Source organism: Cuculus canorus, chromosome 4, assembly GCF_017976375.1.
Source record: "Cuculus canorus isolate bCucCan1 chromosome 4, bCucCan1.pri, whole genome shotgun sequence".
In the NCBI taxonomy this organism is placed as follows: domain Eukaryota; kingdom Metazoa; phylum Chordata; class Aves; order Cuculiformes; family Cuculidae; genus Cuculus; species Cuculus canorus.
In genome coordinates this window covers 46913774-46940295 of record NC_071404.1, presented here as the reverse complement: position 1 = coordinate 46940295, position 26522 = coordinate 46913774, and the positions used below count along the sequence as shown (strand labels likewise).

At 43.9% G+C, this 26522-nt stretch overlaps 1 protein-coding gene across 3 annotated transcripts in view; it reads left to right on the top strand.

The window, feature by feature from the left end:
* Positions 1–2759: 2759 nt before the first annotated feature.
* Positions 2760–26522, top strand: part of FHDC1 (FH2 domain containing 1) — a 40531-nt gene continuing 16768 nt past the window's right edge. The window contains exons 1-6 of one of the 3 annotated variants that reach the window (XM_054066082.1): positions 2760–3133; positions 7883–8468; positions 15251–15312; positions 15882–15984; positions 26115–26200; positions 26283–26383. In XM_054066082.1, the coding sequence (XP_053922057.1) occupies positions 7986–8468; positions 15251–15312; positions 15882–15984; positions 26115–26200; positions 26283–26383 (835 nt within the window). In that variant the 5' untranslated portion in view covers positions 2760–3133; positions 7883–7985. Of the gene's footprint in view, positions 3215–3414; positions 3434–7882; positions 8469–15250; positions 15313–15881; positions 15985–26114; positions 26201–26282; positions 26384–26522 lie in introns of those variants that run through there. The other 2 variants (XM_054066083.1, XM_054066084.1) reach the window with 2 other exon arrangements.

Genomic DNA, 26522 nt, shown 5'->3' with positions numbered 1-26522 from the left:
ACTATCCAACCTAAACCTCCCCTGGCACATCTTCCTCTCATTCCTTCAGGTCCTATCATTGGTGACCAGAGATAAGAGATCAGCATGTGCTCCTCCCTCGTTGTGAAGAAGCTGCAGACCGTGATGAGGTCTTTCAAGTCTCTTCTTCTTCAGACTGAACAGACCAAGTAACTTTAGCCACCCTCATACAGCTTTCCCACTAAAGCCCCCGCCAACTTTGTGCCCTTCCTCTGGATGCTCTCCAGTAGCTCGATATCCTTTTTATACAGTAGTGTCCAAAACTGCACACAGTACTCAAAGATGGGGCTGCACCAGAGTGGAGTAGAGTGGGACAATCACCTCTCTCAACTGGCTGTCAGTGCCATGCTGGATGCACCCCAGGACATGGTTGGCCCTTCTGGCTGCCAGGGCAAACTGTTGGCTTGTGTTCAACTTGCTATCAATCAGATCCCCCAGATCTCTTTCTGCCTGGTCTCCCACTTTTTGTGCAGTTCTGGCCTCCTGATCCCTGGGCAGAGGCAGCGGGGTGCAGGTTAGGCACTTCACACAGAGATGAGACACGCTTTTCTCCTCCTGCTCCAGCTTCCCACCCCTGGCCATGCCAACGTATTATTTTCTCTCTCATGCTGGGCGCAGAAATTCAGGTTAGCTGATTGTTCTAGGCTAGAGGTGAAGGTTTTTATCCCTCCCTCCTTCCTCAGGCGAGGAAGCATTTCTGATTCTGCCTTGGAATGGGCCTCCTGTAAAAGGCAGTGTTGAGGTGTGCAGGCTGCATTTGCTCCTTGCACCTGTGACTGCTTACGCGCTTGAGTGAAGTTCTTCACCTTCACTCTTTGTGGGAAAGTGGTTTTATTTTTGAAGCGCGATTGAATCTCTTGGTGAAATCTTTTAGGACAATGCATTTGTTTGCTGTACAACCTGTGGATGGCACCCAGTGGCTTTCAGGTGTCCACCAGTCATGTCAGCTGTGTCACAAAACCTCACCCAGGGCTGTGATTGTGTTATAGGTGTGTCTGAAGTTTTCTCTTGCAGTCTGCTCCCCCCGATCCGAGCCCTGTTAACACAAGGGGCTGGGAAGGCGCCCTGTGTGCCCACCTTGCCTCCGTGCTCCTCCAAGCAGCACCTGGCACAGGGGTGATGTGGGAGGTGGATGGAAAGGGAGACCCTCTGTCTGCTGCCCGTGTCGCTTGTGTGGTGAGCCTGCTTGGGGTTCCCTTCCCAGCTTGGCTGGTGGGGAGGTTGTGCCATAGGAGAGGTTTTGCTGGATGCATTAAGGGATGAAGCGCCGAGTTGCTCTGAGAACACGAGCTGCATCTTCTCTGTAACACACGCTTTGGTTTGCTGGGGAGCAGATGCAATGGGCAAAAAGCTTCACCCCCAGAAGGGAGCCCGTTCCCTCTCCACTGACAGCACTCATTCTACAGAAACAGTTGCTGTGCATTCGGTGACAGTGTGCAGTAAGTGACATCCCTGCCTGTACGACCATCCCGCAGCTCGCCGGGAGCTCGCTCAGACCCAGACCCACCGCAGTGCCAGCACGCACCTCCACGGGCTTTGACTGGCACCGGGATGTGCAGCTCCCACACAGCCGCTCCGGAGGCTCCAGCAGGCATGGAGCGGGGCGCGCTCCTCCCTCCTGCACACACATTCCCGTGGCTCCGCTGGGCACAAAGCGGGATGTACTCCTCCCACACACGTGGTGGTGGCTCCACTGGGCACAGAGTGCGACGCGCTCCTCCTTTCCACACACGTGTGGCAGTGTCTTCACCCGGCACAGAGCAGGACACGCTGCTCTCTCCCGCACACGCATTCCAGTGGCACTGCCAGGCACGGAGCAGGATGCGGAGCTCCCTCCTGCACATTTATGGCTGTGTCTTTGCCAGGCATGGAGCGGGACATGCAGCTCCCGCACAGCCAGGCACGGAGCGGGATGCGCTCCTCCCTCCCGCACACGCGTGGCAGTGGCACCACTGCGCACAGAGTTCAACGCGCTCCTCCCTCTTGCACACGTGTTCCCGTGGCTCTGCCCAGCATGGAGCGGGACACGCAGCTCTCGCACACATGTGGCAGTGGCTCCACCTGAGCATGAAGCCAGACACAGTCCTCCCTCCCTCCTCCCGCATACGCATAGCAGCAGCACCGCTGGGCACACAGTGCAACGTGCTGCTCCCTCCCGCACATGTGTGACGTGAGGATGGCTCCACCTGGGCACGAAGCGGGATGCGCTTCTACCTTCTTCCTCCCTCCCGCACACGCGTGGCGGTGGCTTTTTGCCGCTCCTCCTCCCGCACACACGCTCCCGCGGCATCGCCAGGCGCGAGGCAGGACGCGCTCCTCCCGCACACACGTGTCGGCGGCTCCTCTGGGCGCAGCGGGCGATGCCGCTCCCTCCCACACACGCGGCAGTGGCTTCGCCCCTCACAGAGCGGGACGCGCCGCTCTCTCCCGCCACGTTCCCGCCGCTCTGTCCGTCACGGAGCGGGACGCGCAGCTCCCACACGCACACACGCGTCGCGGTGGCTCCGCCTCAGCACGAAGCAGGACGCGCTCCTCCTTCCTCCCTCCCACACACGCGTTCCCGTGGCTCCACTGGGAACGGAGCGGGACGCCCTCCTCCCTCCCGCACACGCGTGGCGGTGGCTCCACCGGGCACAGAGTGACACACGCTTCCCCTCCCGCACAGCCGTTCCAGCCACACCGCTGGGCACCAAGCGGGACGCGCTCCTCCTCCCGCACACGCGTGGCGGCGGCTCTGCTCGGCTCCCCTTTCCCGCACACTGTTCCCGTGGCTCCGCCCGGCCCGGAGCGGAGCGGGACGCGCTCCCCCCGCACAGCCGTTCCCGTGCCTCCGCCCGGCACAGAGCGGGGGGCGCCGCTCCCGCACACGCGTGGCGGTGACTCCGCCCGCACAGAGCGGGACGCGCTCCTCCCTCCCCTCTCCCTCTCCCGCACACGCGGTGCGGCGGCTCCGCCTCCCGCACACTCGGCGCGGCCGCTGTCACCTGCGCGGCCCCTCCCGCGCCTGCGCGCTGCCCGCCCCGCCCGCCACCGGGGAGGCGGTGGCACCGGCTCCGGAGGAGAAGAAGAAGAAGAAGAGTAAGAAGGAGAAGGGCCGGGCTCCCCGGGTGCGGAGGTGAGCGGCGGGAGCTGGGGGGTGCTCTTCTCCGCCTCCCCAAGGGCGCTCCCGGGAAAGCGAGGGTCCTCTCCCGTCCCGGTGGGTGCGCGGGGACCCCCGGGGATTGCGCATCCCGCAAGGGGGGGAGGGCGCGGGGCGCCCCCTGCGGGCGGGGTGCGCGGCGGGAGGATCCCCCGGGAGAGCCGTTCGGTTGAAGGGAGTCGGGAAGCGAGGAGGGATGATGGGCAGCTCGGTGTTCCTGCCCGCCTGTCCGGCGAGATCCTGGGCAAACACCCGCTCCGGCCGGAGAATGAGATGGTGAGGCTGAGGGCTCTCGCCTGGCATCCCCTTCCCTGCGGTAGGGGGAGAGACCATCTCCTGGGAGACTGGACAAAAATAGCTGGAATCGAGCCCCCTTTTGGAATGGAGCCCACTGACAAAGGCTGCGAGGTCTCTGCCCCATGCGGAGACCCTGCATCCGCTGCCCGTCTTGCTTGCTTGGTTCCATTCCCCACCTGGCTGGTGGAATCTTTTAGAACGGTGTATTTGTTTGCTGTGGATGGCACCGAGTGGCTTCCACCGCTCACATCGCACACAACCTCACCCAGGGCTGTGATCGTGTTTTAGGCATATCTGAAGTTTTCTCCCGCAGTCTGCTCTCCAGCAGCTCTGCTGGCACAAGGAAGGTGCTCTGCGTGCCCACTTTGCCTCCCTGCTCCTCATAGTGCCTGGCACAGGGGCAATGCGGGAGGTGGGTGGAAAGGGAGACCCTCTGTCTGTTGCCCGTGTTGCTTGCATGGTTCCCTTCCCTGCCTGACTGGCAAAATCTTTTAGAACGAGGTGTTTGTTTGCTGTACAACCTGTGGACGGCACTGAGTGGCTTCCACTGGTCCCATCAGCTGTGTCATGCAACCTCACCCAGGGCTGTGATCGTGTTTTAGGTTTATCTAAAGTTCGCTCCCGCAGTCTGCTCTCCATCCGAGCCGTGCCGACACGAGGAAGGCACTCTGTGTGCCCACCTTGCCTCCGTGCTCCTCATAGTGCCTGGCACAGGGGTGATGTGGGAGGTGGACGGAAAGGGAGACCCTCCGTCCGCTGCCCGCGTCGTTTGCGTGGTGAGCCTGCTTGGGGTTCCCTTCCCAGCTTGGCTGGCGGGGAGGTTGTGCCATAGGAGGGGTTTAACTGGATGTGTTAAGGGATGAAGCGCCGAGTTGCTGTGAGAATGCAAGCTGCATCTTCTCTGTAACATGCGTGTTTTGGCAAGATCAGCAGCTAGTTCTACGAGGCGGCGTTTGCAGTTTCTTTATCTGCAGTTGGCAACTGGTTGCTCCGTTTACCTTCTTGTAGGGTTGGGGTTGATGCTCAGACATCCAAATTCTGTGGTTGGGCTTTGGTGTCAAAATCAGCGTTGTTCTCATGAGAATTTGGAGGACGCCTGACACACAACGTGGGCAGCAGGGAATGTAAGGTGCGAGTTAAAGGCAGCAATATCTTACAGGATGAAATACGAGATGCCCTTCAGCACATCGTGCATTTCACCTGTTAATTTGTGTATGCAAATATAATGTGTGTCCGTCTCAATGGCAACTGCCTTTTTTGCAAGAAACAAATTACTTTAGAGTGTTTGTCTTTTTACCCAGGGAGAAAGATCTCCCCACCCTTTAACTTTGAAATACATTTCCAAGTTAGATTAGGTTGGATAAAACAATGAACGCGACTAAGAAATAAAATATTGCTTTTATGCCAAATATGGACACAATTAAAACGTGCCGCAACGGTGTTACTTTAGAGCTCTCACACTTCTTAAGCTGTTTTGGATAACAAACGTGCAATAATGAAGTGTAATTGAGATTTCATAAATGCTTGATTTTGAGTTTCTTTCTTTATCTTCCCTTTAATCCTTTGAAAAGTGTGGAGAGGTACTTTAGGAGATAAAATTTTCCTTGGATTTTGTTACGCATCCCTGTCTGGGCGGTGTGTCTCGATAATCTGTGGTTCACAGCTGCGTTGTTCCTCACCTTCTCTCACTGTACTTCCTGCCCAAAGGCACCTGCTGATACCAACAAGCGGCCCAGAGCCCGTTCTCGCTGTCAGCTTTTCTCCTCTTTCCTCCCTGCTAATGGCGGGATCACTGGGAATATCTTTGAGCTGTTCCTCAGGGTAGCAGCAGGAGAAGGGAGTGTTGACCAGTCTTGTGGTATCTGGTAACTTGAGACTGCCATCCTCTTACAAGCAGGTGATCTCTGTCACCTGCATTGTGCTTACCTGTCAGAAGACAAAGCTGAATCCCAGCCTTTATGCTATGCCTTTCCTTTTATGCCTTCCTTCCAAATGCTGATCCTTCCCTTTCCTGGTTCTGGGTGATGGTTACCTCATCTAACGCAGTACAGGGCTCCTTTGCTTGAAAACAGTTTTTCCTGTTCTATCTATCTATCTTTACATCTAGGTTGGGATGTTTTCTTCTCCATGCCTTCTCCACTCCTTTCACTAGGAGTGTCTCTTGTCTAACTCAGAAGCGCTCAGGTCTGAGATCAGTCGTTTTCCATTCTTGTGTGTTAGCACTGAGACTGATGATTCATTGCCTACAATTTTGTTTCATTAGGATTTGATCCCATTTTTCTTAAAGCATTTGGATTTATTGGAAGTTTCAAAATGAGGTTCTTGCACATTGCCCAGGGCCGTGGTCGGTCTGTCTGTCTCTCCTTTCCTTTTCTTTAAATCTGTGGGAACGCAAGCGAATTAAATAATAACTGTTGAATACAGCTTTGTGATGGTGGAAGAGTAGCTAATACATTTTTCATTTCTAAATAAGTAGTAGAGAGGAAAAGATTTTTTTCCTAGTTGAGTATTTCTTTAAATTAATGCAACACTTAATTGCTTTGAGTGGTTAATCTCTTTCCACCACCTTGCACCTGCTTTTTTATGCCTCTCTGCGTCTATGATCATGAACTTGGGAGGAGAGGCATGACCATACAGAGCTCTGTAATAGCAACTGGGTATTAATGCTGATTTGAATTTGAAGCCCTCTGTCCTGATCCACTTTCCTTTGTAGGTGTTCCCCTTTTTACCCTTCCATTAAAATATTTTCCATCATTGCTATGACTTAAACCTCATACAGATTTTTGTATGTATTTTCTATTCTTGCTGGTACAGTGATAGTGTAAGGTGTAAGGTTAGAAAATCTGAAGCAGAAAAGAGGAATTTGGTACTTATACCAGCTTTTGAAGAAGAAAAGGTACAGTGGATCATTTTGTGTCTGTTTCCTTTGACTTCAGTGAAGCTGCGAGTGACTGAGTCTTTGCAGACAAAGAGAGAATGCGCCCTAAGGCTTGTTTCTGTGACTTGGGTCTGTTTGTTCCTGTTCTCTAGTGATGGATCTCTGGCAAAACCAGCAAAGGTTTTTCATCACTATTATAAAATGTCAAATTGATCTGGATTGCTATTAGCTCTCTGTGAACCTTGCTGAAGAGGCGTGCAACTAGATCGGTGCCAAATTTCTGATTTGATATTTTTCTTGTGCCAATGTGTTACTTCAGCTTTTTCTGCTGAGCTTCCCTGCAACTGATTTTTACTCAAGGGCTGTCTGTCTTCTATCTCAATTTGTATTGTGGGGCATCTTTGTTTTTGTAAATTCCTGAGGGGTTTTTTGAGATAACTTACAGATTTCTGTAAAACTGTGGAATTCATTGATCTGTATTTGAAACACTTCCGTTTGTGTGAGACTTGTGAAGTAAATCTGCGTTAATAGATTTGTCTTCTTAAAACTGTGCCTTTTGCGGAAGTCATACTCTTACTTGAGAGTTTACTATCAATAACAGCGTCTTCATTTAGTATGTGACAGCTTAAGAAAAAATTGCTCAAAACTATTGTGATTCCTGATAAGCTGCTGTATGAGGTAATCTAGATGTAAAAGCTTTCCTGAATGTTTCAAGCTTTGCATATGTACCTTGCTTAGGATGTGTAGATTATTATTGCTCTCTGCTCCTCTGTCCTTTCTATCTCCCTCCTAGTTTATTGAACTGGCTATATTGGCCCAGATAGTGAAGTAAATTGTAAGAGACAGCTTAATCAAACTGCAGTCTCCCTTCTCTGAGCGCGTGTTGGTAGGTTGTGTAACCAGACCAGTAATGGTAAAATGCAAATAGTATTAAGTTTATGCTTAGCCAACGTAGAGAGTTTATGGGCTGCATACCGTGTTCCCCTAACTGACAGATGCTTGAGAAATACAAAGGTAAAAAAGCAGTGCATTAGGCTAGATAATTAGGTCATCCTGTATATTTTTCATTATTCTAATGCCGCTTGGATTTCAAATGTGAATTGGAAGGATTCCAATGGGGTCTCATTGACTCAGTTAGTCCAGTATTGTAGTTAGTACTTGTATTTTCTATGTGTGTGATCACCTTGTAAAAAAAAGTAAACTTAAAAGTGGAAGAATATTTGTTTGTTTTAATAATTTGGGCTAAATATATCCTCTTATGAAATTCAACTGAACTGGCATTAATGCATGAGTTTGGTATCTACTGTGGGCAGTTTAAGAGGTGTTCTTATTTTTATATATATTCTTGAAATCTAGGTGCCCAGAACTATTTGAAATCTTGGTGTGGATACGTTTTATACAATTGCCCAAGGAGGGACTTTTGATGCACTAGATTTCTGTTCTGGGTTAAAAACTCGATAGCCATTACACCTTAATTTCAGTGTCTTTTCAGTACCAGGAACAATATCCAGTCTCTCTGATCTGAGTCTCCCTATTGTCCTTTGTTGCAGGTTGCAAAGGTGATACGATCCCCTCTTCTGTTGCTGCGCTCAGTGTTCCATGCTTCCACCTGATCTGAGGAACTAACACTCTCCCCTTTGGAAAGGACCTAAAATGCATGTTATGAATTGTCTCTCCTTGGTCAACGATAAAGAAAATGGTGCTATTCCGGTTGCAACAGGATTAATGAACGAGGATACAACGGCAGCATCTCAACTTCCTCAGACTGCATCGCCCCCGTCCCCTCCACCATGCCCTCTCACAGGGGCACCCTCAGCCCCTCCGCTCCCCGCGGGGATGCCACCCCCACCACCTCCACCTCCACCGCTGCCTGGGCCAAGCATACCTCTGCCCCCGCAACTGATAAATGGGCACGACAACCACAGCAAAAAAAAAAGAATACGGAGGTTTTCCTGGAAAACTATCCCCGAAGAACAAGTCCGCGGCAAAAACAATATCTGGACAATTGCTGCAAGACCTCAGTATCAGATTGACACAAAGACTATTGAGGAACTTTTTGGGCAGCAGGAAGAAACCGAGCCTCAGGACCCCAGACGTCGATCTTTAAAGTCCTCATTCAGAGAGAATAAAGATGAGGTAAGGATCTAAGTAAAAGCTCTCTTTTACATTCTGACTCGCCTTTGTTCCTTTCTCTGTCATGTTTCATCCTTACTGCAAATTTGTCTTGATTTGAAGGCGAGGGGAAGGATGGGGAGGATCAACTCTTTGTCACTAGTGGCACACGTTTGTTTTTCAAAGAGCTAATAGTGTTTTATTATTTTAACTTGTTAAGTGCTGTGATTTGATCGCCTGTTAAAATAAATAGAAATGAGTCGAGGGAGCTGAAGGCCTCTGTCTTTACTCATGTTGGATATCCCTTGAGTTTTCAGTGTGAAACATAGGTGTATTGTAACTTTTCTCTTCAGCTCTTCCACTATGTCTGTTGTGTAAACAAAATGTTCTGCATGCAAATATGTACCAGGTGAGAGGGAAGAGAATCCTCTTGCAAGGGTTTGCACTGTATAGACTCCTTATATTGTAGAGATGTCAGGAAGTGAAGTACCAGTGTAACAGCAAGGAAATAAAATATAATATAGTGATTAAGGGAATTTGTTGTTTATTGAGATAAGTTTTAGTTTTCATAGATGTTGCTTTCCTGCTAATGAAAAATTATTTAATCTACCCTACTTTTTCTGGACACTAAAATACCCTTCCAGGAAGGTCTGAAGACTGTAACTGAATTCTGTTCTGGTGGTGAGAAGGTATATATCAAGCGCTTCTGAGTTCAAACACTCTCTGGTGAACCTGATAAGTAGTAGTTTCTAGTTCATAGCTTCTGATTTATAGCCTCCTTGTGAAGCCTTCCTGAATTGTCTCAAGTGTTCTTTCTGTGAAGTAATTGGAGGGTTGAAATGCAGATTCAATCACTGGTGTATGTCTATATACCTGTTAGCTTGTAAACAAAATACAGAGGGCAAGGGTTGAGAGATGTAACAACATCTCAGTTTTTAGAGAAGCGGGGATGTGAAGTCTATTGTATCTTGCAGGATTCAGATGTCGAAATAAGATCAGCAGGGACAAGATGAGAAACGAACGTACTGATAGTGTGTGTGTTGTACATAATTAAAGTAAGGGGTTTAAAACAGGGATGTGTATTGCAGACTCTGAAACCCTGGCATCAGGAAGGAGTAATTGGAGCCATCGTCAGAGGTAGTCATTAACCTGTGCGCTGTTTTCAGGATATGTTCATCTTTGAATCAGGATTGCAGTGACTGGATTTCCTGTACCGCATACAGGTGTACACAACTCCAGCCCCGTGTGTTTCCTTAGAAGCTCCCCCTTTCACAACTCGGTGAAAATCTAGTTACAGTAAAAATGATGATCGGTTTCGTAAACTGAGTGTAGCCCCTGCTGTACAGTCGCCTGGGCAGAGAAAACCCCTGCATGCTTCAAAACTCATGCATTTTCCTGCACAGCTTGAAACTCAGAGCATCCCGGGGAGGTTAAGAGCAGTGTTAGAGTTTAAAATTATAGGTTTGCAAAACAAGGGCTTCTCCAAGATACTGTGCCTTGGAAACAAAAACCCGCCTTGCTACAAGTTAATGTTTTTGTGCCTGATAGGATGGTCCAGTGCATCTCTAACACTTGATGCCTGTCTGCCCTGATTGAGGGCTCTCACAGTGCCTTTGCACATGGCAGGCAGTGAGGCAACAGGGCTTGCCTCTGAGTTGTGCTAGTTAAGTGACAAAATGTCCAGCTCCGTTGCTAAGCTTTGCCAGCAGTGTGTCAGACAGTGATGAGCAATATCTTGTGTGCTAATGGACTTTGCAGTACTAGCTGCTTAGTAAGGAGGGAAGGAGATAATCCTGAAGAGCTATGTGTTATTGGAAGTGCGGAAGCACAGATAGGCAACAGCTTGCATGCTTAACGTTACTGCAGGCGTCATTCAGCGAACGGATGGAGATTTGAGGCATAGGCAATCTTTGTGATTTCTGTCATGAGTGCTGTCAGTTGCTGCTCACTTAATTTAATGGTATGATGGTTATTTTGACTTCACTGAAGTAAATAATACAGAGGCTGATGTACACAGGATCTGCGTGACCTTGTGGAGAGCATCTTAGTGTGGGACTGAGGAGGCAGTAGTTCTGGCTGTGTCACTGACAGGGGAAGGTGGACAAGACACTGTGTTTCAGTATGTCTGTTCCTTTTGTGTAAACCACAGTTGATTTTAGAAGGTGTTCTATGGTCTAGCTGTGAAAGATGTTCCTTGGAGTTTAAATAGAAGAATTAGTCTAATTGCCAGAGTAGGTCAACAGCAAATTTTCAAGATAACTTCAAGTGCATAAATTCAAATACTGCTTAGATCCAAATCTGAAAAAAAATGGGCATGTGTCCAAAGAGCTGTACCTGTGCGGGGCCAGCAAGTCTACTCTTTTGGCTCAGTGGGGTTCCTCTCAGTGCAGTGGTGTAGCTTCAGCGGGAGCGATGGAAAGTGACTCTTCAGCCGGTGCTGAGGACACTCCCTCAGAAACTCTGGTGGATACGGGTTTCATACTTTCTGCAGACAACACTGTTGGTTATGAAATCATGAGTACTTTGGGAAAAAGTTCTCTTTACATGTAGCAGCTTACAGGACAGCATGTCCCTTTAATTCTTCTCTCGCTAGTGCTTTATGCAGGGAATTTAGGTGCCCAATTCAGGTTATTGAATCCCTGTTCTGGAGGGTCAGCACTAAACATCATCATTATAACAGAAGTCCCTTTCAAGTTTTGAGTCAAACACCTACAGTAAATGCTTTCCTTTTTGTAAACAATCCCTCGCCAAACCCTTAGGAGATGAATTAACATGTTTCCTTGACTAAAGGTTTAATTTGCCCTATGGTTTCATGTAATTTGAGCCTCTGAAAAACAGGGGATATAGACTTGAGTTTACACACCAATTTACTTTCCCCATCCTTTAGTGGTATCACAGTATGGCACAACACACACTTAGCTAGGCTATAGCCAGCAGGGCAGCAGAATGGGCAGAACAGCTGGTTCCCAGCCAAGGGAATTGGTCTTGCTTTCTCCTTTGAACCATCCCTCTGCTCCTGTCCTTCATCTCCTCCTGTCTGTGCAGTGTCTCTGGTAGATATTGGACCCTCTGTAAACAGGTTTAAGCCAGTAGCTTAGTAGAATGTTGATGTGGTTTTTTGCGTGTTTTCTAGTGGAGTAGTTTTCTGCTGTCCTAGGGAGATTTGTGGCTTGCTGCAGTGAATTCCAGAGCCTGTGCAAGCGGCTAGTGATAACAGGAGAGAGAAGGAAGATGGAAGGGGCAATGGGATGTTTCTTCTCCCTTCTCCTGGCCATGGCCTCTCTCTGTTTGCCCTATTCTGGCTCTGGTGCTCATTCCACCTTGGCACCTGATTGAACTTATTAATCCAGCAGAAAACTAAGACTGCAAAAACCCAATGAAATGAGTACCAGTGCCTGCCTAAGGTGAAGTGTGGGCTGGGAGTATGACAGAGAAGGTGACATGGAGCAGGACAGCCCTGGGCTAAGCTGCTAGGTTCACTCTGCCCCACTGTGGAAGTTCATCTTTCCTCAACCACTCCGGGCAGCGTGTGTGGCTTGGAGGATAGAAGCCAAAACATTAAACTCAATAGTCATGGTTAGTGCATTATAAAGTGAAGTGGAAGCTGAAGCAGGAAGTTTATGTCCTTCCTAACCTCCAGCACTGAACCTGTGCCACCAGGCTGTTCCATATTTGCTGTAGTTTGTAAAGTCTATCCCACCACGTGAACCCCATTGTTCTTATCTAAAGAATACATATAATATTTTACTTTAATCTGTCATAAATCCACTTGGTCGTGTTCCGTGTTCCTCACTGACAACCTCATGGCGAGAAACTCCAATTGCATTTCTGCAGTCGCTACAAAGTCAGTATTGATGTAGGTCTTTTTGTATCTCCCAGAACACTTTTGTGAATCTTCCCTGTCATTTGCAAGTTAGTGTCAGAGTTCAGGAATCATAGGATCATAGACTAGTCTGGGTTGGAAGGGACCTTAAAGATCATCTAGAATACATTTCTTTTACCATCATCACAACTTTACCGTGGTACTCAAGCTAATTCCTCACTTCAAATGTTGCACTGTTCATGGAGGAGAGGTGGCAAGTGTGTGAGGCAATGGCACTGGCATTGGCTGGCAAACTGCAGGTGTGGACATGGTGCAAAGTTGCTGAGGGAACTGTAGTGTATTTCCAGTGTAGGATCAACCACAATTTAACAGTTTTCCCTGACAGGGGAGTTAGAGAAGATGAGAATGGAGAAAGCACTCAGAAATTCATCTGAAGTAAATCATAAGAAACCAGATGAAAATTGTCTTTGGTATAGAGGATTTCGGTGAGACCTGAGAAGTCTGTTCTCTGTTCCTGTTTATATATGGTGCAGTGTAACTTCTTCAGTCCAGAAGTCAAAGAGTATCGCTGGTGGACAGTACTTTAAAATCTCTTCAAATGTCAAACAGAGTTTTGGAACATGCTGTGCTGCCACCAGTGCTGAAGGTGTTGAATGAATAGAAGAATTGAGCAGACTTTATAAAAAGCTGGGATAATTTTTAAAGGGTAAAAACCAGCTTGGTAGGAAGTCACATGCAGACAGCTTTCTGCAAGGACAAAGTTGATTTAAAGCTCTGTGAGGAAGAAGAGTAGACATTAGGAACAGATGTAAAGTTCAAGATTGTGAATCTAACGTGGAAATGAATGTGACATGGACGATACTGTATTTGTGTCCAAGGAGTAGTAACTTGTATTTATGGAGTATGTGCCAGGTTCCCCGTTTCTCCTCCTCACCCTCCCATCTGGAAACTCTGTGAAAGTAGTTAAGTAATGACAGATTTTTCAAACACTTTCAATAATCTTGAAGTGGACACCAAGCGGAGAATGACCAAAAACTGAGCCATGAGTTTTGATTGTGTACTTGAACAAGAAAGTAGGAAAAACAGAGTACAGTCATATACAGGGCAAGAAGTACCTAAGATCCTTGTACTTAATAGAAAAAACAGATATGATGTTTGGTTTATATTGTCCTGATAAGGCAAATGCAGCTGCGTATGTTGCCATCTGTTGTTTTCCTTCAAGGGAAGATGTTAAAAAAAATTCTGTAGTTTTGTTTGAGGTTGTTCTGTAAATCTGAGTTGTGCCATGGAAACCAAAGGTTTGCCCAGCTGATGATCAGTCTTATTTTAACAGTTACCTACTGTGACTAAAAATAATACTTACAGAAGGTTAACTGTGAATATGCTTTAAAAGAACCAACAAACCAAAAGGCAAATCATGATGGCAAAGCTTATAGGCTTAAACTAGTACAGAGAAATCGGAGAATTAGGAGTGACCAGAGCAATTGGAGACTGGAGCTGCAGTCTTAAAGGTCAGTGAGAGGTTCCTGCAGTAAAATGTTTGAAAAAGATTAGGTACTGCAGGGGGAGGGATAGTTGAATCTATCCTATGTTAAAGGGCTTTTCCTTAATGATCTGTTGGGGGCCTCTCAACTCCTAAGATAACAGGAGGATAAACCAGTCTGTCCTCTTATCTTTGCATATGCTGAAACTGAAGGGCTTCAGGCTAGCAATCACCTAATTAAAACTAATATGCTGATATTTCCTGTGTTTTCCACTCTTTGCTGGTTTCAGAAGAGAGGAAATTCCAAAATTTTGGAAAACTCTTTAATTTTATTCATTATTTTCTCCTGGGTGTATGTTGAGGATAGCACAGTAATCCTAGCTGTATTTTCAGTGTTAGCAGCTGACTGCAGGCTAGTTCAATTTCATGATGATGCCAACATTGCATTTATATAAACATTTCTGATTTGTGCACTGTCACAGAGGTTAAGACACGTTCCCCATTGCCGAAACCTCAAACATCATGTGAGTCCAACAGCAGTCTTGGACATCTGTGTGTACAGAATTGTATTGTAGCAGTCAGGTTGCATTGTTGACCTAAAACAATTCTCATGTCCCTGTAAGTCTCACGACTTTTGTCGCTGTTATCACCAAAATAGCTGCGGAAAATTATAACCTGAATGACATGATTTGCTAAAGCTGGGCAGACATCTCAGGTTTGAAGTTGTATGTTGTTACAGGAAGAAAACTATTGTAAAAAGAACTAACATTTCTAATTAAATTTTTTTTAATGTATTAGGGAAAAAAAAAGTTGATTTGTTTTTTTTCTCTGCTTGATCTCCAGAAGTGTACGTGTAAGATAATATAGCAAATCCACTTGAAAATATACAGCAAGGGAGACTATTATTTTTATTATGGGTTTCTGTTTGCCTCTAGATAAAGCAAACAGATTTGAGAATTATCTGTCTTAGATTTTGAGTCAAGGTCAGTGTACATGTCTTTCTGTGGCTGTTAGTTCGCATGAATGAAATCAGTAGTGCGTACTGACCTCTGCTCAGAAAGCCCATCCTCACATTTATTGTGTAACCTCTGATATAAGTTCATTTTGAAGTGTGGTGCTCACCAACAGTGAGTTCTCCGAATGCAGTACAACATATTAATTTATAAGCAGCATTTTGCAGATGCAGTATTATGAGATAAGCAAGGAGAATGTTTTTACTTTGTAATGAAATAGCATTTATCTTGATTCCTTCCCTCTGTAAATGTTGCTATGGGTTTTTTGCTTCTCTTAATAAAGGTGTTGTGGGGGTGATGTGTATTTCCCTGGTAAAAACTAGTTCTGTAATATATGATCTTTGTTAATGAGCAGTAACTGTGTTTTCATTTGGCTCATGATCTGGTGGCAACTACAAACAATTGTAGCAATTTAAGGAATGATATTTGCATTATATGCTATTTTCTCAGGTATTAGTAGATTAATGTCTGTTGTTTTGTCTCTCAGATTTCCATTTTGGATGCAAAAAGGAGTATGAACATTGCGATATTTCTCAAACAATTCAAAAAGTAAGATATGATTTTTCCATGCAGCTAGTGCAAGCGACAGATGTATGGAATTCTTTGTAGCTCTCATCAAATGTAGTGTATATTGTGTTCTGTTCCTCGTGGTGTTTACAGTTCTATGCAAGTTTGTTATAAGTCACTACATTTAATAATTTGTTTTCTAATATGTTTGTTTTGAGTGACGTTATGACTTAGTGCTAAACATTCAGAATTTACTACTGTTAAACAAGATGAAGTGAATTTTCAGATATAGTTAAAGGAAATAACTATATCTCATATCGTACTGCATGAGAGATGCTGCATCATCTTTATTTGTAAAGAATTAATTGAAAGGGGTGAGGTGAGGATATTTTTTAAGAGCAAGCTGATTCCATGCTGTCTTTATTCACTGATAATGTTGCCCTTTAGTGAAGGCAACTCTGAAAGTCGTGTTAGAACAGTGCTGCTGCGGACACTGATGCTTAACTTCATTATAATTCCTTTGCGTAGCGTAGGTGTGGGGTTTTTCAATTTGTATAACTATTCACCTTGCAAGTGTTATAAACGCTTATGCTTAATTGTTTTTTTTCAAGGTCTGCTGAATCAATCGTTGAAGATATTTATCATGGAAGAAGTGAACCCTATGGTTCTGAACTGCTGCATGAATTTCTTAAATTATTACCAGAAGCAGAGGAGGTAAATAATAGTTTTACGTGGAACTTACGTTTTTGTTGAGTTCTGTAGCCTGGGATTACAACATGAGGGTCTGTAAAAGAGGAATCCCAAAGCCTTCCTGAGGTCAAGTGTTACAAAACCACTGAATGCAAAGGTTTAGTCTTCATTTGACATGTAGTATTGAGGTTGAAGTGTAGCAGTTCCCTTCAGATCACATAATTTCACTTAGTTTTAAGGTGCTTCTTAATGAAGGTAGTGATAAGGTATTTTCAGTTCTCTGATGTCCCTTTTTTTTCCATAAACATCTTACCAAAACCTGGAACCCTTCTCTATGCCATGTAGATAAGTTTTTGCATTGGTTGGGGATGGTGTCAGAAAACGCAGAATGAAGTATATCCTGATGTGTACAAAGTAAATTTCACTACTTCGGCACCTGCCCCATACTTTCCTATTGCAGTGCCTTTGAGCTGAATATTGGTAGCCCTGTGCTACTGTCTCTTCTCCTTTCTGGTTTGCTACCTGCTTGGTGCATCTGGGGTCTGTCTCCTCGTGAGCCTGGGCCATTGGGTTTTAACAGGGCAGAAAGGCTGCTACACTGTGCAGCACCCATAGAATTTCCAAAGGTGGCTTGGTGCTCCAAAGGAGACATATTGGAAGGCACAGAATTACCAGCAGCACCATCTGCGATGACGCTGTGCTTACCACATGACCAAGACGCAAGTGCTGCTTTCTGCCCTCCCAGTCCCAACCTTCAAGTCCATTCACATGATTAAAGAGGTGAAGCTTCATTGACTGACCCGTGAGCCCTGCTTAATGATGCAGAGTTCCTTGTCTGCTCATGTATTTGCACTGATCCATTTGTATGTACTTGAGAGAAATGCATACCACGAACTTGCAAAATTAGTATTAGATTGCTTGAGTGCGTCACATCAAAGCCATAACTGAAACATGGGAAATTGCTGTTTTACTTCCACATATATATCAACCTTGATTCGTGTGCTTCACCACTTCAAGGTCATACTGGCAAAGCACTCTGTTTCGTCATTGTAGCAGCAAATTTCAGATCCAGTCAGCAGAAAAACACATTGTATTACTTTGCTGTCAAATATTTAACCTAAAATTGGACCACTTTTGCAGGGAATCTTGTAAAACTTGTGTTATGTTATTGTATTTGATTAATATGTTTTTTAGAGTTGGAGGATATCAACAAGCTGAGATGTAATTGATCTGAAAAAAAGAGGTGACAATACTTCCACCTTCCCTCTTTGTTTGAATTTCAGCAAATATTGCTGTATTTAAACAGAATTTATCTCCTTCCTCTGAAAGGGTCAAAGAAGAACAGTGAAGTACTAACTTAAAAGAAAGTGACTCCTAGTCAACTTTGTATGTATTCAGTAGATTATTTTTTTCTTCTTTTCCTCTTTCTGGTTTACATCTTGATTTTTATTTTGCCACAAGTAGTAAATATTTTGAATAGTGTTCTCTGATGTGATATAAATGCTGTAATTCAACTATAATTGTAATGTAAGCTATTCAGTTTTGTCTTTTGGTGCTTGGCAGTGGTGAAAATGTGTCATTCTCATAACTATTGTTAGGTTGTGCGTGGTTTCTTCATCCACAGGAGATTGTCTGCAATACTCAGCCAGATGCTTTAGATATCCAATAGGTGCAGCTAAGAGTGTGTTGTGATTTGATCTAAAGTAGGATCAGTTTTCCAACTTCAACTAAGTCTTGTTTAAGTAGCTCCATTTTCTGGAAGTTAACTGCATGTTTTTCAGGCAGTGTTTCTCTCTAGAAGGGATAACACAGGGCAGTGGTATGCAGAAAGGCCAGTGCTTCTACCTATTCCTATTGTAACCGAGGCCACGCTTGAGCTAATGGAGTGGCACAAGTCAAAGACAAAGACGGGTCACACCTGCAGGGAGAGGTAGACAGGACAGGTGACCACAAACTGACCAACAGAGTATTCCATCCCATGTGTGTCATACTCGCTATAAACTTGAGAGATCGTGAGGGTGTCTCTCTTCTGTGATGGTTGATGTCCAGTGAAGACCTCAACTGCCTGTTTGCCCCAGTCCTGGATCCATGTTTTCCTGAATCCAGTTCCTGGGTCTGGACCCCCTCCTAGCCTTGGACCCTTTCCCTCGCATCTGCTTTGCAGTATCTGTGGTGACATGTAGTCATCGAGGGGTGGGCATGCAATTTCATATATTTGTATATATTTTATTATTTTCACTATTACTATTACTGTTTTATTAAAATTCTTTTAGTTTAGTTTCCAACCTGCGAGTCTTTTTCTTCTCATTACTCTTTCCCCTTTCCCTTGGAGTGTGGGGAGGAAGGGAATTGGGAGCCCAACTGCTTGGTTTTAGCTGCCAAAATCGGCTGGGCCGGAGCTAAACTGTGACAGAGTGAAAAGGTGTATTTATTTCCTAGCAGGTGATTGGACAACAGGCCTGCCCCTCAAGATAGTGGGCCCAGAGCACTTAAGAAGTCTTTTTAAGGAGGTGCTTGAGAAATCAACAGAAGAGATTTTATGGTGCAGAGGAGCGTTAGAAATTAAGGGTCATTAGATGTTAGATTTGTTGCTATTCCCAAGGGAAAGCTGGAAAGAGTCTTGTTCCCAGCATGCAGGGTTTTGTATGTATTTAATTAGTTCCATGCTTCAGAGATCTCATTGCTCACCATCAGGAAAAGTAAAGACCCCCTTTCCCTTTGTTATTCTACCTATAATTGTTTCACTTCTTGGGAGGTTTCCCTGCTTCCTGGGGAGCACCACAGCAAGAGCTGGTGTCGGGGTGCAGAACAGGGAGAAGATCCTGAGTGTGAGGGACTAGTGGATGCTTCTGCTAGTATGGAAAAATGTTTCAGTGCCTTCATGTCCTCGTGCATCAAGTGTTCAAAGAGTAGTTGGGTCCAGTAACATCATCTGTGGCTCCTACAATTTTAGCGTTAGTCAGTTAAAAAAATAGTTCTTTTTAGGAGCCTTAGAGTTTTTATTGTTAATCTTTCTCAGCATTTTTTTCCCTCTTAACATATGTTCATTGTTCTCCTTGCATATCTCCATCTTTCTTGTTAGTTTATTGCCTTCCTCCTTCTTGTCTCCTAGAATACTGATTCACTGTTTGCTAGGGGAAAGCCATCAGAATTACACAGTCCCTCCCCAAATACAAATAATCCAAAGTCACGACAGGTATCAGATTAAGTGGTGTTATTTGTTCTACTTTTCCCTCTTCTGTTTAACAGTTCTTCATTTCTCTTTGATCTGGTGGTCACATCACATTAAATAGCTTTGGCGAGATGTCATTACATTGGCCTGTCCCTGCAGAATGTTGCATCTCTCCTCATCAAGCCTTCCCTGGGATTACCCTTAGGTACTTCCCATTCTTCTGTTTTGTTGTTGTAGTGGTTGAGAATTACTGTGAGCAGAGTCTTAAGCAGTCAGATCCTAAAAGGTTAGTTGTTATTCAGTTACCAGTGCTAACTGCCTTGGTGTAACCATGGGTGGGCTTCTGAGGTTCCCCTTTGTGTACTCCTTTTCAGCAGCTCAGTTATTTACAGTCACGTTTCCCAGTAGCACAGTTGTCCTGCAGGTTGGAATGAGAGCCAAGTGCCCCCTGCCAGGCATGTGCTCCACTCCAGTAACTGTGTTTAGAGAGGTCTTCTACTTTTTCTTTTATACAATACCATAAATCCTTCATCAGTAAAAGTGAAAGGAGGGAGAGAGGAACCCCATTGGTGGTCGTAGCTGTAGAAAGGGCAACTTTGGACTGTCACATTTCTTCTTTTTTACCAGCGACCTTTACAGTTTGTCTAGTGTGAATAAACAGCGGCTTTATACTCTATTCTTATCTTATCTAGAAGTGTTGTGATATATAGTCACATTACCTAATGTTCTCCCGGTCACCAGTTTGACATACGTGACATATTTTATTTCATTTCAGTCCATATGATCTCAAGCACCTAATGGGTGTTCCAGTATCTTTGAGATGGAATGGCTTTCTGACAGCGGAGGCCAAGTATTCAGGCTAACATACATTTAATATCTGTTGTCTTTAGAATTATTCTTTCTTTTTGCAGTATTTTAATATGACAACTCTGTTTACATGCAGAAATAGGTGTCACTGCAAGTAATTTTATAGCTATTTTCTATGAAAAATCCCAAGAGCTATGAATGCAGTTGGGATTTTTGTGTATTAACGGCAAATACTGGCTCTTTGATGGTTGATTCTGTCAAATTGAATAAGACCATTAAAGAAATATTGGCACTGCAGTGAAAGTCTTTTGTCAAACTGAAAATGTTTGGGTATTTTCAAATGTTTAATTTGAAAAACTTGACTAGTTCTTGAAGGTGGCAAACCCCGAGCTAGCTGCAAGGTTACACTCCGTGTTTTCTCCAGGGCTGTGGGTATAGCACCAGCCTAACCATCGTACAGTGGTTAAAAAAAAGGGCTGAGAAACGGTATAAAATTTCTCAATTCATTAAAGAGTAAGATCACTGATTTTGTGTAAGCCTTGTTAGAAGTCCTGCTGTTTGTACCTTACTGTGGTTAGCAGTTTTGTAAGAGGAAGAAATGCCTATTTGGAATCTCCTCTGCTTCATTCCTTTTACACCCCGTCTTTTTTTTTTTTTCCAGGGAGCCTTTGCCTTGACTGAAACAATGCCCTTCACTGCTATTCCACTGCTAAAAAGATTCCTAGCTGTTTCTTAAGGGTATCCTGTTAAAATGGCTGACAGCTCTCGTTTACTGGCGTCCTAACCAAAGCAGAGGAGAATCTTAACTGTTTTTATATGCCTCTCATTGCACTAGTCAGCAGGCCCAGACTGGTAAAAGTCGAGAGTCCAGTATTTAACAAGCTAGAATACTCAGAATTTGTACTTTAAATACATAGAGAAGAGAGCATATCATACTGCTAATCAGCTCACCCACACACGCACGCCCAGGTTATCAACACAGTGTCTTAACTTCCTTTATTATGTTTCCAGCCTGTGCTACGCTCATATACTGTTTTAAAACCCTAGTCATCTGTTAGTTGTCAGCTTTACTGGAATTGTTTCTGTCCATCATCTCTACCCTTTTCAAACCACGTTTGTATAGTTAATTACCCTGTCCTTTCCTCAGCCAGTGCTGTATATAGAATCATAGAATAGTTTGGGTTGGAAGGGACCTTAAAGATCATTCAGTTCCAACCCCCCTGCCATGGGCAGGGACACCTCCCACCAGATCAGGCTGCCCAAGGCCCCATTCAACCTGGTCTTGAACACCTCCAAGAATGGGGCAGCCACAACTTCCCTGGGCAGCCTGTTCTGGTGACTCACCATCCTCATCGTGAAGAAGTTCCTCCATATGTCTAGTCTAAATCTGCCCCTCTCCAGTTTATACCTGTTGCCTCTAGTCCTGTCACTACATGCCCTTGTAAAAAGTTCCTCCCCAGCTTTCTTGTAGCCCCTTCAGGTACTGGAGGGTCACTACAAGGTCTCTTCAGAGCCTTCTCTCCTCCAGGCTGAACAACCCCAACTCTCTCAGCCTGTCCTCATATGGAAGGTGTTTTATCCCTCTGATCATCTTTGTAGCCCTCCTCTGGACTCATTGCAACAGCTCCATATCCTTCTTATGTTGGGGATTCCAGAACCGGACACAATACTTTAGATGAGGTCTCACAATAGAGGAATAAAGGGATGGAATCACCTCCCTCAGCCTGCTGGCTGTGCTGCTTTTGATGCAGCCCAGGACACATTTGGCTTGTGAGCATGCATTGCCTTCTCATCAACCAGCACCTCCAAGTCCTTCTCTGCAGGGCTGCTCTCAATCACATCATCCCCCATCCTGTATTGAAACTGGGGATTGCCCTGACCCAGGTGTAGGACTTTGCACTTGGCCTTGTTGACCATCGTTCATAACTTTCATCTCCTGCTTCCTTTTTCACTCCTTATGATAGTTTCCTGCAGCCCAGGTGTGTGCTCAGTGGTGCTTCCCTACCTCATACATTAGCTGCTTTCTCATGTGCCATTGTAGCTTGCATTCCACTGTGATGCCTTTTGGGGTTTTGGTATTTTTTTAACTCTGTTTTACTTTAGTGCCCTGAGCCTTTCCAGTGGTATGGATGTATTAAAAAAAGAGAAAATGTTTACTTCTCTGGGCTATTGCACTTGGCTTTACTTATTTATTTGTAATGTGGGGCATATTTAACTTATTTGATTGGGAAGCAGAGAAATATTTGGCTACAAGCCTATGTGAGGATGAGTGGTGTACTGATTTATGCTCTTTTTCAAAGGTCCTGCATAGGAGTGCAATATACCTGCTTTGTGCCATAAAGTAAAAATCCTCTAGTTATAAATAAGTGCTACTGGTAGTGCAAAAATGACTGAAAACTTGAGTGGCAGGAATGCAGTAGCTTTCCTGTCTGTGAGGAATAATGAGTTACTTGCAATAAGCGTATCTACTCCAATTCTTCAAAAATTAAATAAAAGATCAGTCTTTCTGTGTTCTGCAACTGCTTTTAAAATTAAGCAAATTACATATGTGAGAATCTTCCGTATCTAAAGTCTGATTAAGTGTGCATGGGCATGCATGGACAATACAAATGCATATTCCATATACAAATATAATGAAAAAAATTTAGTTAGTAACTCTGCACCCAATTTGAGTAATACGGAATGGAGCATACATGTAATTATGCTCTCTTGCGTGTCTGCACTATGCTGCCGTATCTTGGGACATGGCTGTATGCTGTTGTGGAAAAGACTTTGGTTGTGCTTTAAGAAAGGAGGTCAAGGCCAGAAGTGATAGAGTTATTCATTGCGACTTTAAAATAAACCGCATTTTTTAGCTCTTTTGTGTTCTCAAACTAATTATAAACCTATCTACTATATCTGTTAACATGATTAATGGTGAGCATTGTTGTCTTTCTCCACGGTTTCTTTGTAGTTCCTTGATGAATTTGGTATTTGAGGTTGAACTCTGCTTCTGGGAGCCATCAGAGAATCTGGGTTCTCTTTGGCAAGATTTGAACAGCATGGCTGCAGGGAAAAAGAGACCAATCCCACAGACTTTTGAGTGGCCTCCCTTGGGATGTGTAGGGACAGCCATCCAAAACGTGTTTCAGTAATTTTTAGCTTTGGGATTCAGAATCTGATTTAAGTTTATAGCTAGTGTCTATTTAGTCAAATAACTTTCTATTTCTCCCTGCTTCGTGGTGAGATGACTGGGCTCTTTCAATTATGAAATTTGTAATAAAGAGGGAACGCAAAATAAATCATTGCCCTAATTTACTATTTAGCTATGGCATAAACAGCAGCTTTTTACTGTTTTAAGGCCAAGTTAACAGAGGATTTAGTCTCCTGTCTTGAAAACTTGAGGCTTGTATGGAGAACCAGACTATGCTGTGCTGAATTAAAAGGACCTTAACTCTCCTGTATTTCTGTTTTGTCTGTTTGTGGAATGGGTCACTATCCAACACCTGCTTGGGTTTTAGGCTTGTCACTGAGCTTCTTTGCTGCTTCTTATAAAGGTAGTTTGGGACATCTAAGGCAAAACCAATGTGGCTTAGGATGGCTGATGTGGACTGGGAAAAGCGTAACCAGATGGAGAGCACATCTTAGTTTTAAGGCTGATTACACAGACTGTCTTGGGTTGACAGCTACCGAAAGCTTTTTGTGCTGCGACATTCATACCCCATCCTACCCATCAGAAGGCAGCCTCATCAATGTGTTTTATTGTGCCTATATAAGGAAGTTCCTCCTCTGGATGAATTCTAGGATTTGGTATCCCCTTTTACCACGTCAGGCTCTTTTCTTCATATAATGGAATAGAAGAATGAGGATTTAATCCTGTGTTTGTAAAATACTTCGAAAAGATCAACACTTCGGGAACAAAGTTTGCACTACAGCTTTAAGACTCCCCATAGATAACATTGATTGCAGCTTACTGGCGAAAATATGTTTAAATATAACACAGCTAGCTTGAATAAGTTAGTATTCCTGTGAGCATTTCAGGATCTCTTGTTCTTTACTTTCAGTGCATTTGAATCTTAAAATTGCATCTTCCTGTAACTGCCCGTGGTTTATATGATCATGATTTTGGCAATTTAGGGTGAGTTTTTTGGGTGGGATGCTTTTCTTCCCCCACCCTGGAAATCTCAAATGCCTATGTTCTTTTCAGACAAACTTTGGTATGTACAGTATACTAAAATGAAGTTGGAAAATTTGCAATATTTGTTGCTTAGGTTGCAGAACGCTGTTTCTTGGAACTTAGGTTAAAGAATACCTGCAAAGGCTGACTGAGATAGAAGTTGTCTCCCCCCACATCGTGATGTAGAAAAAAGTGTTTATTTTTGTTTTCTCTCTTGCTAGTTTAACACCTTAGAAATATCAGGAATGTGAAGTCTGGTCTTTCCTGTTTTTTGTTGGCAGACTTCTTGAATGACTCTAATTTAGGAGTTTTCTCAGGCCTCAAAAAATGGGTTTGCTGTTTATCTTTAGAAGGGCCTTTTGTCTGAGTGTCTTCAGTTAAATGGGGAGGGAGGGGGTGGTTTGTGGTGTTAGGAAATTGAGTGGGATAGCCTGAATAAAAATTGCTTTTTGATTAGAACTATCTTTCTCGGTTATAAGTTTTTATTTTTTTGTTTGTATGTTTGTGGGGTTTTCTATTTGAAGTTTTTTCTGTTCTGAGTTTTATTTGTAATTTTTCTTTTATCTTTCTTAATATGCTCTCAACATTTCTTTTTTCTTATGGTGTGGAAAAAGAATGAGAATGAGGCAGAACAAAGCTGTTAAAACAATCCTTTTCTTCTGCTAGTCCAGAGTTTGTTTTGAATCCTTGATTTAGCATAGCTTATGTTGTCTTCCACTACAAATAATTTACTTTTCTTTTTTTCAGTGCAAAAGCAGAAAAATAATTTAAGTGGTTAATTTGGAGCCTGATGCTTAAAAAAACCTCTTGGATATTTTGCTAAATTTTGGCAACCTTAAAACTGTTGATGTCCTGAGGTACTGTGCTCCACTCTGGGATAGCTTAATATACTTTCTGAAACTGAAGACCATCTGTGTAAATGTGGTTATGAATGGGCTTGTAAGTGCAGTGCTGTAAAAGGAAGGATGACAGGCTGGTGTGTAAATCAGTGGAAATGTACAACTGATAGTGGGTGTGAACTTGTTGGCTGAATGAAGAAATAATGTAATTGAGAGTAAGCTCTGCTTTTGGACACGGTTGCTGTGTTGGAAAACGTGGAAGAAATTCCAGTTGTACTTAAACATATGTGCATGTATTTTTCCAGTTCTTTATAAACAAATAGTACGTGGGCAGATCAGTGGCTTCCAAATCATGCAAATATATGGATTTTGGTGGAGCTGGGAAGGAACATTGACAAAATTAATGCAGTGATGTTTCTTTAGCACGTAAATGGTGTTCTCAAAGTACTGACAGCAAATTACTTACAATGCAAGATTTCATTTATCTTTAAAATATTTCTTATGAATTAAAAAAACCAAACTGAAGAGCATGAAGTTTATCCTTAAGAGAGTTTTAAAGGAAACAGTTGAAGCAAGTATCTGGAAAAAAACCCATAACTTAAACCTTATCTGCATTGTGCCAAAGAGATCTAGGGAATCTGCTTCTGGAAATGCTGAATGCAGTTAACTTGAAGCTGTGCCTAAGTGTGTATCATGATTGTTGGAGAGTTGAGGATCATTTTTTCAAATCATCACTTAAGCAGCTCGAAATCCTAGGAGAACAAAAATTTGGCTAAAGAACAGCAAATGGACCAGTCAGAAAGAAAAAAGCCAGTTCTTATGGGGAAACTGGGAACAGCAGGGTCGTGAACGTAGTGATGAGAAATCAGAATGATGAATTGGAAATCACAAATCATTGATCAGAAATCAAAATCACCGATCAGAATGATGGCATTGTAGTTATTCCATTGGACTGTGCAGGTAGTTATTTTTGGGGAAGGGTGATGTTACTGATTTGGGGTTTTTTCTGTTTGTGGTTTGTGCAAGTTATAGGAGCTTGGACAGTGAAGCCATTCAGTCACTGAGTGGACTTTCTAATGCCTCCTGTTAAATTTACTGCTTTTCAGGTGTTTCCTTCCAAAGCCAAGTTAATATTGATATTTGATAAAATTCTTTGCTAGTGTTTTTTTCTCTTTTCTAGGTAAAGAAATTAAAAGCCTTTGATGGAGATGTATCAAAACTGTCTCAAGCCGATTCCTTCATGTATTTACTAATCCAGGTGCCAAAGTAAGGAGACAGTTGGTTTATTCTGTTCATGATAAATGTTCTTTTGTTAGCTGTCAGTTCTAAACCTGTTTGTGTGCTCCAGTTATGCTCTTAGGATTGAAGCTATGGTGCTAGAGAGAGAATTCTCACCCTCCTGTGCTTCTCTACAGAATGACATGAAAATTATAAGACGGGCAACAAAAGGTAATTAAGCATGTTGGGACGTGCATAATACTTTTGTTTTTGTTAGCATGTTAATTAGTCTGCATTATGAAGACTAGAGCTTGAATTTCAGGTACCTTAGCTATTAAAAGGAAGCTAACTCCCTTCTGACAAATGCCAT